The sequence below is a fragment of the Callithrix jacchus genome, chromosome 10 (assembly GCF_049354715.1).
Source record: "Callithrix jacchus isolate 240 chromosome 10, calJac240_pri, whole genome shotgun sequence".
Taxonomy (NCBI): domain Eukaryota; kingdom Metazoa; phylum Chordata; class Mammalia; order Primates; family Cebidae; genus Callithrix; species Callithrix jacchus.
The window spans coordinates 61,825,525-61,843,926 of NC_133511.1; the positions used below are offsets into that span (position 1 = coordinate 61,825,525).

General features: G+C 45.3%; 1 protein-coding gene across 27 annotated transcripts in view; it reads left to right on the forward strand.

Annotated features, from left to right (window-relative positions):
* TENM4 (teneurin transmembrane protein 4) overlaps positions 1 to 18,402 on the forward strand; it is a 3,204,727-nt gene that overhangs the window by 3,096,425 nt on the left and 89,900 nt on the right. For all 27 annotated transcript variants that reach the window (XM_078340117.1, XM_078340116.1, XM_078340121.1 and 24 more), the window contains one exon: positions 12,197 to 12,413. In XM_078340117.1, the coding sequence (XP_078196243.1) occupies positions 12,197 to 12,413 (217 nt within the window). The remainder of the gene's footprint in view (positions 1 to 12,196; positions 12,414 to 18,402) is intronic.

Sequence of the window (18,402 nt, forward strand, 5' to 3'; positions counted from 1 at the left end):
GTCCCTGTATATCAGCAACTCAAATGAGGGAGAAAGACCCAAAGTTAAGTGCTAATAAACTGTGGTAAGTGCTGTTGTAGCATTATATATTGGTTGTTGTGGGAGTAGGAAAACGTTCATCAAGAAGGTGATACTTGGATGGGTAGCTGTTCCCTAGAAAGGAAAGGGCTTTCTATTTAGAGATATCATCATGGGCCAAGGCAGGACAAAGCAGGGAAGGGCACCAAGCACCCCTGTCTTCAGGCAAGGTAAAGTGTATTTATAGTTGTTCTTCATAGGAAAGAGATGTCAGCCTACATTATCTGCATGATTTCCTCAGCATTCACCTTCACTTTGCCTGTGTAGGCACAATTGTAATGACTAATAATAACATTCATGTAATAGAAGAAAAGGGGAGGAGAGGAGCCACCATTCCCTTCTCACAAGTCAAAAGTCTTGGCCAAAGCCTTAAAACAGCTGTTAAACATCTAGGCAGCAAAATAACTACATGTCTTTAGGAAATATGGGGAGAGGGCACACCATTCTCCCTCCTAGTATGCATAAAAGTATAGATTATAGAATAGGACTCATTGATTATCTCCCATGAAATACAATTCAAGTGTATCCTCTGTGTGCCATTCTTCAGAGCCAGCCCTCCTAGCACTAGAACTCGCCAGTGTTAACATGGGGCATGGGCATACCGTAGCTCAGATCCCACAGCTCTGGGGGAAGAGAGACGTTCTTGTCATAGGAAATGGGGCTGATCCAGACCCCAGGGGAATAGAGCCTCCTCCAGCTATTCTGAGAGATGTGCCAGCAGAAGGTGGAAAAGGTCAATCAGAAAATTCCCAAATGTGGGAGAATATGCCCCTTGCATTTTTGGAGCATGCTACGGGCTGAAATGAGCTTGCACATACTTTATTCACTCACTCAACAAACGTTAACCAAGTGTCTACACTGCATCAGGCACTGTCCTGGGTATTAGGGCATCGGAGATAAATAAGATGCAGTCCCTACCCTTGTGAAGGTCACAACACAGAGGCAGAGAGAAACAGCAAGTAATGGCAATGCAGTGGGATAATTGCCAGGATAAAGGAGCATCTACTTATTCAACTGATACCAGATGCCTGGGTGCCCTACTGGGAACTGTGATGTGGTTTCTGTCCCATGAGACTTTCAGTCCAGCCAGGAAGATATCCCATGGGTCATCATGATTAGAAATAAAACCAGCTGGGAAGGCCAGATTGTTGAGGGTCCTTTACCTTGGGTTCTCAACTGTGAAATGAGGAAACGTCTTACCTCAGGGCCTTCTCAGTTCAGTGGGCTGTCCACCTATTGCGGGAGCCAAGGGGAAGATGCGTAGGCCTCTGCTTTGCAGGGTGGTATAGATGAAACATCCATAGAGGGTAAAATGTCCCCAACTGGCCTCTTTATCGTTCTGTGCCTTGGCCAAATGGGGACAGTTTTAGTGGAGGGAGAGGAAGAAAGGACACGTGAGTAAGCCATATTTGAAGTGGGCTTCTTTCAGTTCAGTCAAGCACACCTTTGTCAGGCTCCTGCTATCTATAAGGCACTGTGCTCCTTTCCAAGGAGACATGAAGACCAGGAACATGGCCCAGTCTGTCTCCCTCAAGAAGCTCACAGTCATTTATAAGAAGCTGTAATCCAAATGACTCAATCTGATGGAAGCAGAATTAAATACGTGCCTTTATTTCAGCCATGACAGGGTATACAGCATAATCCCAAATAAATCATTCAGGCCGGAGGGAAATCATGTTAGAGTCTCACTGAGTGGTTGTTCTTAGATGATGTGACTCAAGGCTTGGGGAAGGCATTAACAGAGTTTAATGTTGAGTAACAGGGCTGACAGGGACATCAGAGAACATTGACTTTAACTCCCGCTCCTGCATGTTTACAGACAGGACAACCGGAGCCCAGAGAGGAGAGGTGACATCATACATGTCATAGTCAAAAAGAAAGTCATTACATGGCCTGGACTAGACTCTTCAGCCATGCCACATGGCCTTATGAACCTAGAGCACTTCTGCCTTCTCCTAGTGATTTATCCTCCACGTAGAAGTGTAGTGTGAGTACTTACTCAGATTTCAATGGGCTGCAGCAGTACCGCAAAGCCTACCAGAGCATAAAAACTTGTATGTCAGTTTGCAAAGCAATTGTGCATCCACCCAACCACACTGTTAGGAATGTGGCGTTATTATTCCCTTATGATTCCCTTATGACAAAGAAAAGGAAGCTTAGTGAGTATTTTGCAGAGGTCACACAACTGGCTGGTGGCAGAAACTACCAGAGTATGTGAGGTCTGCTGACATTAGAGCTTCTCACTGTGTCTGGATCTCAGACATACGGCCCATCGTAGACCCCTGTGGCCCTTCAAGTTATCTAAGAACTCCTGGTTACTCTTGATTCACTATTGGCTTAAAACAACACATTTTCAATGAAACTTGAAATCAAGTTTCATTAAGAATACTACAGCAGTGTTTTTAAACTATGAGACAAAAAGAAAAAAAGGTACACTTTGGGAGGCTGAGGCGGGTGAATTACTTGAGGCCAGGAGTTCGAGACCAGTCTGGCTAACATGGTGAAACCCCGTCTCTACTAAAAATGCAAAAATTAGCTGGGTGTGGTGGTGTAACACCTGTAATCCCAGCTACTTAGGAGGCTGAAGCACGAGAATCACTTGAACCCAGGAGGTGAAGGTTGCAGTGAGCTGAGATGGTGCTTGTGCACTCTAGCCAGGGCCACAGAGGAGGACTCTGTCTCCAAAACAAAACAAACAAACAAACAAAAAAAAAACAGCTAAACAATATGGATGAGCCAGGAGTAGCTTTGTTTGTTTGTTTGTTTTTGTTTTCATTTATGGCTGATGGCTAGATTTAAAAATGGAAAACAGATCCTTCATGTGACTCGATGACCACCAATCTCCTAATGCTGTCACCTTGGGCACTGTCTCCTGAGAGGGACCAGCAGGCAGGCAAGCAGAGGGGCCCTAACTCACCCACTCAAAGTGAAGCCTCTGTGTGTCCCACTTGACAAAAAAGCTGTGTCCCATTTGTACTGTGTGCTTTGTGAAGTCCCTTATTAAGTATAGACACAGGCATCTTCTCGTTTTATCCTCTCATGGGGATGTTTATTCATGCCTGTTTCAAAGATGGTGACACCATGTCCCAAAGATACTAAGTCACTATAAAACGAGGATAATAATGCCCACCTGGCAGGGTTGCTTTGAGGCTCACAGGTTATATATTGAGAGTACCCAAGAGGCAACATAGCACAGTGATTCAAAGTGCAGGATCTGTACCCAGATTGTCTGGATTCAGCTCCTGGCTCCCTGATTTGCTGACTGCGTGATCTTGAGTGAGTTACTCAACTTCTCTAAGACTTAGTTTATCAACTCCAGATATCAGTTGTGTTTCTCCTGCTCCTTTCCACCTGCAATCACAGAAGCATGATATTTATTATAAAATATATATTTATAAATAAATATTTTTAGAAATTAGAATTACATCCTCTATGACATTTTTCTGTTTTTTTCACTTAAGATTATGGTATATTTCTCTACATTAATATGTTTTGATATTTTTTATTTTTTTTTGTTAAAGTCTGTATTCCAAACTTTACACGCTCAGTGCTAGGAAAGAATCCAAATGTACGTAAAGGAAAACAATAGCCATTGTTGAGCACATTCCTGAGTGCCAGGCACTGTACTAGGCATTGTGTGTACATGATCTCCAGTCTTTACAAGAAACTTGCAAAGCAGACATTTACATGCAGGGAAAGTAAGGACCAGAGATCTGAAATGATTTGCCCAAGTCACACAGTGGCTCAGCAGGAGCGCTAGGATTAGATTGGAACTTATGTTATTTTAAAAAGCTTCCAGGATAAAAACTCCATTAGAATTTAAGCAACCACGCCTCTTCTGATAAAGGATCCTTAAGCAGCTTCAGGGTCTGATAATTTCTTTTGGTGCTCTTGGCCCCATGAAAAAACAATCATGGGTTGCAATAGGTAATTGAGGGCTGCAACCTAGAAGGAAAAACTTCAGGAAAACTGAGAACAAAGTTCTCTGTCTTCCCTTTTCCTCCTCATCTCCGATTGCTGGAAGGGAGAGTTCACATAAAGCCATAGAATTTGGTCACCCTTCAGACTATCTCTAAACCAGAGACAAGAGAGAAACTGACCTTTAAAAATCTTGTGTTCCAAGGGGAAGATAAAGACTTTGCAAGCCTTTTGAAAGAAGGCACAGAATTTGTTACAGCAAATGACAAAATCTTTTCCCCAGTGTGTGTAGAAAGGGAGACACATTCCACCTTCCACCCCCAGGTCCTCCTCAGATGCTGTTATAAAACAGTTCTGTGGCCAGACTGCAGACAAGAGTGAGATAAGGTTGGCTAATGGGTCGTCAAGCCAAGAAAAAGTTAAGCCTACAGAAAGACTGATGGGCTTACTATACCCTGTCCATGGGGCTGTGAGGTTAAGGAACCATGCAAACAACTACTCAAAATAGTTGTTTACAAAAAAATAGTTTACTACTCCACATATTGCCCCACCTTGCCCTATCCCACACCACTATGCCCCTTTTTATTCTTCCCCATCCTTCTAGTCTCAGTTTAAGCATACTCTCTTCCAGGAAATAACCCAGCCCCCAGCCTGAGCTGGGGTCCCACCTTTGAGCTTCAACAGCCCCTTCTGCTTCCTTCTTCTCTAGCACTCAGTTGTCTCTGTCTGCCCCACTACACCAAATCCTTTAGAGGCATGACTCTGTTTAACTCCTGAACATCCAGTGCCTAACACAGGCTCTGCCAGCCGTATAATGGGTACTAAGTGAACATTAACAGGCGTGTTCCCTTGTCTATTTCTAAGGAGAGGAATGAGTTCTTCCTTTAGGGAATGGCTTCCATCACACCCCGTGGCCCTCGATTGGCCCTGTCAAGCTGATCGAGCTGTCTAATTTGGGATTCTCAAATAAAAAATGCATGCATGCATTCAACCAATGTGATGCTTACTGTGTGCAAGGCACTGTGCTATGCATTTGAGATACAGAAATATACAAGTCAATTTCTGCCCCCTGTGGAGAGGCAACAGGACTTGGGAGCCAGAAAATCTGGAGCATTGCTATAAAGAGTTGTCCGCTGTGGACTGTGCCTATCAGCTGGATGTGGTGAAAGATGATGGACCAGATTCCCAGCTCTGCTCTTTTACTAGCAGTACGATCTCAGGGAAATCAGATAACCTGAGCCCCAGTGTCCTTATCTGTAAAGATGAGAAGGTTATCTTTAATAGCACGCTCCTGCATACCTTTTACTTCCTGTGAAAGTCACAACAGGCCGGCCACCAGGGGAGATGGGTCTCTGGTGTGTAAAGGCCAGGAGATGGCCATCAACCAGGCCCACAGCCTTGAGAATGCCCCATGTACCCTTGGCCTCCCCAATGAGGATGCAGACACAAGAAAGGGAAATGAGGGGCCCAAGGGCCCACCACTCACTGGCCGCCATTAAGGTCACACAACAAATAGGAATCTGCTTCTAGTCAGGACTGCGGTTGTTCACTCAAAGAAGGGCCACATGGCCAGCAGAGGACTTGGCCCAAATCTGAGCCCAGCCTCTGTCCCCAGAAGGGGCTCCAGAGAATAGCCACCAGCATGGGAAAGACATTCAAATTTATTCTATTGACTTACTCGTTCACTCTTGTAAACCCTGGAGCCCTTCAGAAGTCCTGAGAGGTTGGCAGAGCCAAGTGTCCTGGTTTCACAGGAGTAAATTGCATCTCGAGCAGGAAGGATGTGCCCAAGGTCTCATGGCTGGAGAGAGGCAGATACTGGGGAGAGGATGGGTCTTCAGGTGTCTAGATTGGATTTCTTTCTCCCATGCACCAGTTTCCATAGTTCTCCAGGTCAGTTGATACCTACCTGCAAGGTAAGCATCAAATAGGGATCTCAGAGAGAAGATGGCAGGGCCTCCAGCCAGAGCCCATAAATGAAAATGTCAGCAGAAGCCATCCCTCCATGCACTAGCAGCATGTGAGCACCACAGAGCTTCAAGTTCAAGGGTCAGGAGTATGTGAACCACTTTGGAATGCTTCATTTAGCGCCCCCAGAGGCTGGGCCCCCTTCGTGTTTTCCCCCTTTTCTTTGCCCTCTACTCCCCATCAGGGGCTACTCTTGAGTACCGCATTGCTGTACCCCTAGCCTCCAGGGCCTGCTTGGCCTTTTTGGCATTTCTTCTGCCCCTTTTCACTGTCACTGTGTAAAAGGGAGCATGTGTTTAGAACTTTGAGGAAAAAGGCAATTTCTAGGGGGAAAAAAATGTTCTTTCCCAGAAGTGTGAGTTAGGAGGATTTTACTGAAAATTTAAAGGAAATAGAAGCAAATCCTCTGCTTTCCTGATTTTTTTTCTTCTGTGATAATGAGGGTCTCTGAATGGGAATAGCAAATACACCAAACACAGAAAATCTACAGGTCAACCAACTTATGTATAATATATAATTAAGTGAGATATGAAGTATTTGGAAACTAGAAACGTTTCCAAGCCACCCAAAAGCCAGAGAATTCCCAAAACTATATATTGATATGTTTCTGGTCTATCCCCAAATTTATATTTCTGTCCCCACAGCATGCTTTTTTTTTTCCTTTTAATGTGGATCTTCTAAAATTTGTCATCTATGCCTGAGAAAATTAAATTGTGAACCTTTCTCCCTCACTGTAGAAGAACCATATGCACTGTTTCAGGCCACCATATGCTACATTCGAAAATATAAAGAGGGTTTTACTCAGAAGCTGGTCTGGTAAACTGCAGCCTTTGAAAAGAATGCTGTGAGCCCTACTCATTTGTGTATCTCATTGGTATAGGATTGCTTCCATTGGTGGAAGTTTGGTCCACATTTACTCCTCAGCAAATATTTGTTAAATAAGTGATTAGGAAGCATCAGCACAGGAAGGTACAGGCATTAATCACTCTAACCTGTGAAGCATGGAGTAAGAAATTCCGCAGTGCCAGAGCCTCTCATAAGAGCATGGTTTATGTGATATTTCCACTGCAGAGCACCCCAATCTGCAAATCCCCAGAGGCTTCTCCTACCCTAATTTACAGTGCATTGCTATGGCCATGTCTATCCACTTCAGTTCTCTGAGGCTCAACTGCATCATCCAGCAAGGGCTGACTTGTAATGTGTGTGTAGGGAGGGGCCAGGGTAGGGCCAAAGAACAGGCCTAAGACCGTTACCAGGAAATGGTTCAAGGGAGGCGCCTGGACAGAAGCTAATAGTGACTATCATTTACCAAGTACTTGCTTAGTTGCTAGCTCTGTTGCTACGTGCCTCACATCCATGATCTTGCCTCATCCCCCCAGCATCTCTGTGAAGTAAGTTTCATGATTCATTTTACAGATGGGAGAATTGAGACTTAGAACTCTTGCTGGAACTCTTATTTTCAGCAAAATGGCCAGCTAGGTCATACAGAGACCCTCTGATGACAAGGTTCAACTGTTTGTATATAAATTGAAAAAAGAAGAAAAGGGAGACAAGGGAGCCCTGAATTCCAGAAACAAGATGAAGCTAAGGGCCAGAGCAGTGGACACAGGACCAAAATCTACGGCAGGCCTGGGAGACACACAAGAGCATCAGCGCCAGGGAGACTCAGAACAGAATACTTTCAGAATCAGCAGACAGGGCACATCCACAGTGAGAAATTGGAACTGAGGCCCCGCATAATGCTGGGATCCTCAAAGGCTGCAAGTCACTGAGAAGAGGACTAAAAAAATGGTGCCTACTAGACCAGAAGGATGACATGGAGGCGTTTCTCTGCCATGGCTTGTGGGGGGTGGGGGATGTGCTAAGAGACCAAGCCTATACCTCAAAAGATCTTGAAATCTAAACCTCATACTAGAGTAGTCCTAGAACGCCAACCTAAGAAATCAACCTGAAAAGCAGTCCCAGATGAGTGGTTCCACTGGGGTGACCAGCAAATGTAATCAGAAAACCACCCTGGAAGGTTAGTTCAACCACGCAAGATTCCCATAGGAAAGGCAAGCCTTCTGAGAATTAACAGAATCATAGAACACACAGGAAATGATTGACCATGAGCTGGAGTCATTAACTACAACATGCAGAAGGATTATCACTCCCAAGAACTTAACAGTCTGAAAAAGACTATAAAATGAATACACGTTTAAATGACCAAAGAGAGAAAACGGTGTATTAAGACCACAGAACAAGACAGTATCAAGAAAGAAACAGGTGGATTTTGAGAAGGTCCAAAAAGCCTATCCAGAAATTTTTAAGTACGCTAATTTAAATTAATGACCCAAAGAACAAATTAAACAGCAGATCAGACACAAATGATGGGAAAATAAGTGGAGTAGAATAGATATTTAAAGAAATAAATCAGGATAGTACACAGAAAGATGGAAATTAAGAAAGAGGTTAAGAGACATGAAAGCTAGGAGAAGATCCTTCAAGCATTTAGTATCTAATTCCTGCAGACGAGAGAGAGAAAAGGAGAAGGGAATATTCAAACGGCTGAGAGCCAAACTTTGCAGAACTAATGAGAGACACGAATGCTGATTGAGCAGTCCGTGGTGTGGCCTATCAGTTCCTGTGTGGAGCAGGCATGCATGCTGGGCTCCATGCTTGCAGACAGACTCTCAGCCTAAAAGTTCCTCTTCAGAAAATTTGTGTCTCATTGTCACAAAACACCCAACAGAAGTTTTGTGCTTCACACTTGGCTGTAGAGACAGTCTGGTTAGTCTAAAGAATTAACCATCCTTCTTTTCCTCCCCTATTGTGCATATGAAGACACTGAGGTTTAGAGACGTTAAGCAACTTGGACCAAGTCACACAGTTTGCATGGGAATTGGGAAGTGGGGTCCAAATCCAGGCAGTTTGCCTGGAGAGAAGGCTCACTTAAGTGCTTTGCATTTGGCCACCGATGACTAGAATAAAAGGCTCCGTCAAGCTCTAGTGTCCTGTGACGTGGATCCTGGATTAGTGAGACAGGCCTGACCTTGGTTAGTCATTTATTCATCCCTCAAACATCGGTGGAGTACAGTCATTGTTCCTATCCAGGTCTGGGCCCTGGGATACTGAAATGAATCAGACAACCCCTGATCTCTAGGAACTCATCATTTAGGTTGCACTGTTTGGGGGTCAGGGGACGGAGAGAAAATCAAAATTACAATATTGGAAAGAGAAGTACTGTGATGGAGTTTGCCCGAGAGGCTGGAGGAGCACAGAAGAGTAATGTTTCACTAAGATTCATACATTCACATTCTCTGCTTAAGAAATGGTTTCTAAAAGTCTCTCCAGAGCTTAGAGAATATTGTATTCCTCAGAAGGAACTGAGTTCAGATTCTGTGTCAGCTTCTTCACTGACTATGTGGCCTTCACCAAGTTACTTTACCACTTCAAGCCTCTGGTTCCTTTTCTCTAAAATGAGAGTGACAACAGTGGCTACTTCATAGAAGATTCAATGACGCATTCCTTATCATGTATTAGCACGATGCCTGGCACTCAATAAATGTGGCGATTCATCATCACCATCCCCATCGGTTTAATATAGGTACTAATGGTAACAGATATAATTCCTGGCTAACCTTCCCCCAGGACTAGAGAGCAGACAGCCCTCTTCACAGGAAGCAGTTCTTTCCAGGTGCCACAGAACTGAGTGTTTATAAAAGGGTAAAACACAGGCTTCCAGGGACTGCTTTGGTGGAAAAAAAAAAAAAAAAAAAAAAAAAGACCAGGCAAGAGCTAATAAAATTTCAAATTAGCCATGACTTTTCACGGCCCTTCAATTGTGCTAGCTGATTTAATGGTCAACGTCCCTGCTCACTGGGATTGAATAATGGAGCATTTCTGCAGAGTTATAGATGCGACAGCTGAATCTGTCATGCTAACATCAATAGCAGAATGCAAATAACCCTCAGCTTCGGCTGTAATTATGTGTTTAAGCAACGTCTGACAGGGTCAGCATGAGAATGTGTGATGGAGCCTGCCGACTGCTGGAGAAGACAGGTGCTTTACTAGGTGGTCGTGTCTGGGAGCTGGGACAGGAGCCACAAGTTAGGACGCAGATCAATGCTGGGATGAGGGGAGGCATTCCTTCCATATCTCAGAGTGAATCTAGCAGGTGAGCAGACCAAGGATGAATGGCTCTTTATGTTGGTGAGCCATGTTCTAGCTTCAGGATCAGGAAGGGAAACTAACCCAGAATTAAACACTATGTGCCAAATATCATGTGTCAGGTACTGTGCTAGATTTGGGAACATAATGCTGTACTTTTTGTCTATATAACCAATACTTTCATATGACGCATACTCTTATGATATCCCCTTTAAGAGGTGTGGGAAACTAAGGCCAGAGAGTTTAAGTAACTTGCCCACAGTCACACACTAGTAAGTTTCAGTGCCGGGATTTGACCCCAGGCAGTCTGTCTCTGGAATCCATACTCTTTATCACTATCTGCATTCAAGGAGACTACAAGCTTTTGGGTACCATGCAGAGATGAGAGAGAAACAGAAAGACTTTTTGTTACTAATTTATTAAGGAAAAAATTAGGTTTTAGGACAGTCAAGTAGCTTACCTGAGGCCACATCCCTAGCAAGGAGGATCAGGGACGGAGTCTAGCCAATGCACTTGCAATACTTCGGTGGGCAGCTTCTGTATTGCAACCTCCATGGAGAAAACTAGAGAGGTGTGTATATTACTGTTACTCCCATATTATTGATGAGATGGGGGATCAGAGAGACTAAGTACAGGAACTTGCCCAGGATCACTCTTAGGGGCAGTACTGGGTCTTGAACTGTAGTCTCTGAACCTCATGGTCCTCCTACCACAGCACACTGCTTATCTGAATGGGATGAAGATACAGTTTTCTGGCTTTTATGGGCTGGCATTCAGTCTCAACCCCTGCTTCCTTGGTTAATTCATTCAATTCTCATTCATTTATTTGTATAACAGTTATGTTTTAAGCACCTCCACTAAGTGCTGGAACACAGAACAGATCTGTGTGCTCCCACGGTTGTAGGGAAGTTTGGCAAAGTCACACAGCTGAGACACAGCAGAGCCAGAATTTGAACCCAGGAAGGAATACATGTCATTACACTGTTGTCTGCTGACAAAACACACAGACTGTAACCCTGGGCTATTCCTGTCCCCCACTTGGGGCACTATCTGCTGATCTCTTTGTTATCATTTTAAGCTATTCTATTAATATTAGGTTCCTGTAAAAGTACTTTGATATAATGAGGCCACAAATCGGTGATCTGGTGGGCTTTCTTTGTACTTTGGGAAGATAGTAGCGCTGTAATACAAGTTCTAGTCCTGAAGAAGTCCATCCATGTGACAATTCCCTGCTAATGGCAACTCTGACAGGAATCTGAAACCATCTGGCAAACTCAAAAAGCACAAATATCCCTGCAGCCTCCTCTCACAGAAAGCAGAGCAGGCCTCCAGAGGGCTGAAGACTGTGCTGCAGGCCACACGCTTTCCCTGTGCCTGGGAGAGATGCTGAGAATTGCCGTACCTTCACTCCCAAAGTCAGGCAGTCATCTGGGCTTACGGTTTTACTTCCTAAATGTCTCTCAATACCATCTACTTTTCTTAATTGCCACTGCAGTCTAAGCAACCTTTATTTTTCAACTGTGCATCCTCAGCAACACCCCCTCCCCTGTCTGGCCCCCAGCTTCCACTGAGGCCCCCTTCAGTTTCAGCAGTGCACACCAGATGAAGTCACCTCCTGCTTAGAAGCCTTCAGTGGTTCCCATTGTCCTGAGGGTGAAATTCAAACTCGCTAACCTGGCCTAAAAGGCCCAGCCTGGTGTGCCCCTGTCAAGCTCAGCAGCCTCATCTGGTGCTATTCCATTCACCTTCTGGACTTCAGCATTTGAATATAGCAGCACAAATGTTCATGTGTTATCTCACTTCTGGGTCTTCATACATACAATTCCTTTTATCTCAATGGAAGAAAAAAATATAGTACAGACACTGTATACTTACTGTCTGTCTCTCCTTCTAGACTAATGGGCTAGGACCACATCTGAGTCACTTGGATCTCTTTGATGCCCAGCAAAGGCCTTGGCTAAGATCAGCATTTAATCACGTTTTTAAATGAGTAAAATATAGAGAAGAAATGAATTAAGGCATTCTGGACAAACCTGGCTGATTGAACATAGCAATATAACCACATGCTCTGTCACCCCTGCAGATGGCCTAGTGGACTGCATGGACCCTGACTGCTGCCTCCAGCCCCTGTGTCATGTCAACCCACTGTGCCTTGGATCCCCTGACCCTCTGGATATCATCCAGGAGACACAGGTCCCTGTGTCACAGCAGAACCTACACTCCTTCTATGATCGCATCAAGTTCCTGGTGGGCAGAGACAGCACGCACATAATCCCCGGGGAGAACCCCTTTGATGGAGGGTGAGTCTGAGGGCCCAGCTCCAGCTTTTGGATGAATAGGGGTGGGAGGAAGCCAGGAGGGTGAGCCTCCATGGTTCCTGATGTGATGTCAGGGGAGGCAGAGAAGCAGCCTCAGGTACCTGCATTTATAAAACTACTATCCAAGGAGTTTGGAATTTTTATGAGCAAAGTTTTGTTGCTCCCACTGGGTGACAGATGAAGAGAGTGAGAAACCAAAGGTCCTAAGGGAATGTTGGATCAATCTCCACTTTACAGTCAGCTCTTACTGATCCTGTGGTCTCCAGATGAGCTGAAAGGCACTGACACTGCTCACCCTCAAAGTGGACATCCAGAAGACCTTGCTAGGCAGGAGATGGGTACATCTGCTGGCATTCCATGCCACATACCCATACAATCTTCATGTTTGCAGTTGTGTCATCTGTTGGACATTTCTTAACTGAGGTCTGTGTCAGGTCCTGTACTAGGATTGCAGAGATGAGTAGAACACAGTTCCCGCTTATTGGTCACTCCTTGTTCATTAGAAGGACAGAATGGACAGTTACAGTGTGATAGTCCAGAACTTTGTCCCCAGGGTACTCTGGAGCACAGAGGATGTAATCCTAGGGAGGAGGGAGGCCAGGGCTTTAGAATCAAAGAAGAGAAATGGTTAACTAGGCAAGGAAGGGAGAGAGTGTGCCAGGGAGAAGGAAGAACTCATGCAAAAAACTAGAGACACAAAATAGCTCTCTAATCTCTGCACCTCAGATCAAGGCAGTGAAGCAGTACAGTGCATCCAAGAGGTGGGATTTATAATCATTTCTTTTGAATGTCTTCCAATGTAGTGATGCCTCATATGTGCAGAACTTTTTCTAAATATCAGTGTGGTTAATTCAGCAGCCCCTGTGCACCTTGTATGTTCATACTTCTCTGCTAGAGGGCCCCTGGCCTGAGGAAACAATGGGGTAGTGATAGGAATGGGAATGGTAAGGGACATTTTCAAGCTCTATTTAAAGGGGAAATCAGCAGGAGTTTGTAATTGATTGTGTCTGAGGGATGCAGCAGAGAGGAGTCTCCCACTTGGTTGCCTGTGTAGATAGAGGTACTTCCATCAGGCTGAGGTGCAGAGAGCAGGAGCAGGGTTGGAAGTAAGGTGATAAAGGGACACACCTCAGTAGGCCACACAAGAGTAAATGTCTATCTGCAGTTAGTAAGTAAATCTGGAGCTCATGCAGAGGTAAGGGCCTAGAGTTCTTGAATTGGAAGCCATCTACCAAGAAGCAGTTGAAACCATGAGCACATAAAGGTTGCTCAAGGAGGCCGGGCGTGGTGGCGCACGCCTATAATCTCAGCGCTTTGAGTGGCTCAGGTGGGCAGATCGCTTGAGCCCAGGAATTTGAGACCAGCCTAGACAAAATGGCAAAACCCCATCTCTACAAAACAAACGAATAAAAAAAAATAAGCTGGGTATGGTGGCATGTATCTATTCTCCCGGCCACTCGGGAGGCTGAGGTTGGAGAATCACTTGAGCCCAAAAGGTTGAGGCTCCTGTGAGCCAAGACCATGCCACTGAACTCCAATCTGGGTGACAGAACAAGAGGCTATCTCAGGGAGAAAAAAAAAAAGCTTGCTCAAGGGGAATGTGCAATGTGGAAAGAGCAGGGACTGATGAAGAAGCCGTGGGGAGCCTCCTGTGAGGTGGCTACTGTCATCCCCAGAGTGTGACGAGGGAAGCCAAAGAGAAGGCCTCACTGTTAGGACACGATGGAGTGGGATGCAAGCATGCAGATCTGTCAGACTCATGAAAGAGCCCCTGTACTCTCCACTACCCCAGCCCATCCTTGCAAGGAGCCGTGACAGATGAGAAAAATGAAATGGAGGAAGCCCAGCAAGGGCAGCCTAAAACAGTGTGTGGCAGCATTCAAACCTCCACCTGTCTAGAGATGAAGCTACTTAATGGTCTGAACCCTCCAACTTACCCCCAGAATACTGAGAAGCTGAGAGGTTAAGTAACTTATCCAAATTCACAAGACTACTCAAGTAGCAGAGCCAGAGTGAGGAGAAAACCTATACATTTATCTTGGCCAGAAATCCTGCTTCTGTAGGAAGCCTCCTGCTATTTTATTCAGTTGTGTGATTTTGTATGTATGCTTGTAGGCCTTCCCACAGCGTGAGTTTTTTTAATCGACTAGAGATATAAATAATATTCCTACCAAGGAAAATGTTACTTGCTCAGGCATTCTTTGTGGGGCACATTATGGGATCCAAGTAGGGCCATGGCTTGTTGGCTGCCTATGGCCCTAACTGGATTCTGCTTACTCGATGCCTTTGCCATTCCAGCCTGATCAATGCCAGCAGGGACACGTCTCCTGTATGTCCTCCTGGTCACTTCCTGAGCCTGCTGTGTAAGTGCCATGAGTCACTGTGGGACCTGCACACAGGTCTCAGTATTGTTGCTCCAGCAGGTCTGACTAGCCTCAAGGAGCCAGCCAAGTATGGAGTTTGAGAAGCCTGTGCTAGGGGAAATGGACCCCTCGGCAGTAGGAAAGATAGAGACCTCAGAGAGAGGCCAACTTGGGCTTCAGATCCTGCCTCTGCTACTAGATACATAGCTCTGAACAAGTAGCTTAATAGAGTGCATCATGTCTGTCAACACCTCTAAACTGAGTCCTCCAGGGAAACACTGCATCTTACACATTTTAGCACTTAGTAGTTGCTCAAAACATATATATACAAATTGCCTTGAAGAATAAAGAAATGGAAAGACTGAGGGAGGGAGGAATGATGGACATTTTATCTATTTTACTTAATTTTATACTAAGGATTCAGAGTCCAGAGAGGTTAAATTGCCTGCTAAAAATCACATTACAGATTAGTAATAGAAGCAGAAGAAGTCAGCTTGCAGATCATTGTTTATATATCTGTCACCTTCGGTTGGTTATATACACTTTGAAAACAGAGACCATCCATCTCTCCAAACCTGAAATACTTTGGCCAGGGCCAGGAATATAGTATTTGCTCTACAAATGAATAGATAATGGAAGCTGACAAAATGTTACTGTCTCTTAAAAAAAAAGTTCCTGTGAAAATTCCTTTTACCTAACATTTGCCAGACTCTTTCAGAATCATACCAGCTCTTCGCTGATCTAGATTAAGAAGAAATAGCTATCAGGAAGGAACCCCAAACAGATTCCTGTGTAAAATATGCCCAAGTGACTAGAAATGTAGAAATGTGAGGCAGCAAATGTTTTTCTTATTAGACGACCTAGTTGGTATTCAATTATCTTGATCTGGACCAGTAGGACCATGCTTATTTGCAGAGATGGGATAAAGGGTAATCAGCTGCCCGGTTTAAGTAGTTGTTTTCTTTCCTCTTTATGAGGGAGTGTGGTATAATAGCAAGTGCCCAGAGTTTCAATCCTGGCTTTACCTCCCAGTAGCTGTGTGTGACCTCAGGGAAATGATGTAACCTTTATGTAGGTGCCTCTAGTTATAAACTGGCAATAATGGTAAACTATTTCATGAAAGCAGTTAAAAGGATAAACTAAAATAAAGCACCTGGCCTGGGGCTTGGTACATATTAGGTGATCAGTAAAGGGTGGCTTTTGTAGCAGCAGCATGTCATAGTGAAAATAGCACAAGCCTTGGAATCTGACAGACCAAGATTAAAAGGCTGTTGCATCCACTTTCTAGTTTTGTAACCTTAGGAAAATTCCTAAATTGTTCACTTATCTGAGCTCCAGCTTGCTCGTCTGTAAGATTAGGGCGTTTATGTGAATTGGGATTGCTATGAGAATTAAATGAGGACAAAAAGTACATAAAGTCTCAACCTAGTACCTGCCACACAAAACTTCCTTACTAATTACATAGTGGTGATGATGACGTTAATTAAAAAGAGTTTCCAAATCCACTTCCTTAATTGGAAGTAAAACTTGAAGGGAACCTGCCCTCTGGGTTCCCTCCTCTCTGGGTTCAGCAACCACCCAGAGAGGAGACAGGTTTAGATTGTTGGATCATTTTTTGAGGAAGGGAAAAGGCGGCGTGCTTGCCAGCTGGCTGTCAGTTGAGATCCTTGTTAGAGAGGAGCCCAGTGGCATTTCTCCAGAGAGTGGAATTTCTGATGGGGAGGCAGACCTGATTTGTTGCCTGTGTATGACACTTAGGCCTGTGCCCAATCAACAAAACCCCATCTTCTGCACCCATGTGCTGTGCCACTATTTGTGTAGTTTGCAATTTCATTTAACAACCTCCAGGAAGCAGGCTGTCACCCAGAACCCAACAGCATTACTGAGACCAGCAAGGAAAGACAGGTCTCAGAGTGGAGCTCCTTCTCTATGCAGATTCCCACCTGGGTCAGGCTCAGGGAGCCTCAAGTATGAGGCATTCTGGGACCTCAGCCTCTGGGACAAGAGGAGGGAGAAGAAGTCGAGGCCAGAGCTTGGAGCCAACTGGCCCACCTTAGGTGTGAAAGCAAGCAAGCCAGTCCCCAGCACCCTGGGCTCTCCCCAAGACTCACTTCCTCAGACCCCGGACCCCTTCTCTGGGAGTGATTAAGGACTCCCTCAGGGACCCTGTCTGGTTCATCTTTGTCCCCAGGGCCCAGCACAGTGCTGGGTCCGGAGCAGGTGTTTAATGCAGGTGTAATGAATACAGTAGCACTATCTGATATCCTGCCACTGCTGTCCTCAAACCCACAGAAAGTGACAGAGCTGTGATGGAGAGTGATAGAGATGACCTAAAGTACGAGGGGACGGAGCAGGCATGGGAACCACTGTCACCATATTAAGTGGTTTGAATACACCTTTCTCTCCTGGCCTGGATGCCTGGGCCCCATCTGCCTAGTGGAACACTTCTCCCTCCCATGGAATCACGGGGGAATACAGTGAAGGGTGCCCACTGTTGGAACTTAGGAAAGGAGGGGCTCTAAGATCTGCAGGATCTCCAATGGACTGTCCATACAAAGAGGCCAGGACACACACTGTGGGGCTTGGGATCCAAGAGCTGGGAAGGGGAGGGCAGCGTGCGACATCTCCTGGGCAAACACTGGAGCCAGAGCTGTTTCTCTTTGTTGGGTGTATCTATGCTTTTGGGGAGGACTCCTCTGACTGAAAGGTCTGGATGTGGGGCAGACATCCCCTCAGTGAATAGTAACAGGTTGCCAATGCTAGACAGGATAGCAAGGTATATAGGAGGAGATTCTGGTGAACCACGCCCAGGTTATTCATATACTGGTTAACAATAGGTTTGAGGACATAGTATTGCAACCACCCAGAGAGGAAGCAGGTTTAGATTGTTGAATCATTGAGGAGGGAAATTGGTCTGAGAAATCATGTGATACCAAATCTTGCCGGGTTCCTCTACTTACAGTAGGTTATCGGCTCCATCAGGAAATAGATGGATGTGGACAGGGAGCAACAAGACTCAGCTGACAGGAGACAGACCCTGAGCCCAAAGAGAGAAGACTCAGGAAGTCAGGGGGACTTAAGCCAAAGGAAGGTTGGGTTACCAGAGAATTCACCCCAAAGGAGGCGGAGAATCGTATTCTATAGAGAGGGTCAGAGCCTATGAGGAGGAGAGACTGGGCAGGCTCAGCGAGAAACAGAGCAGCGCAAAACACACAAGCTGGCCGAGTGCAGTGGCTCATGCCTATAATCCCAGCACTTTGGGAGGCCAGGACAGATGGATTGCTTGAGCTGAGCAGTTCAAGACCAGCCTGAGTAATGTGGTGAAACCCGATCTCTATGAAAAATACAAAAAATTAGCCAGATGTGGTGATGCATGCCTGTGGTTCTTGCTACTCAGGAAGCTAAGGTGGGAGAATCACTTGAACCAGGAGGCAGAGGTTGCAGAGAGCAGAGATCATGCCATTGCACTCCAGCCTGGATGACAGAGCCAGACCCTGTCTCAAAACATAGACACACACACACACACACACACACAGGCTTCATTTGGTAAATACTGACCAGCACCTACTCTACACAAGGTGTGAAAGAAGATATCATCTCACTCCATT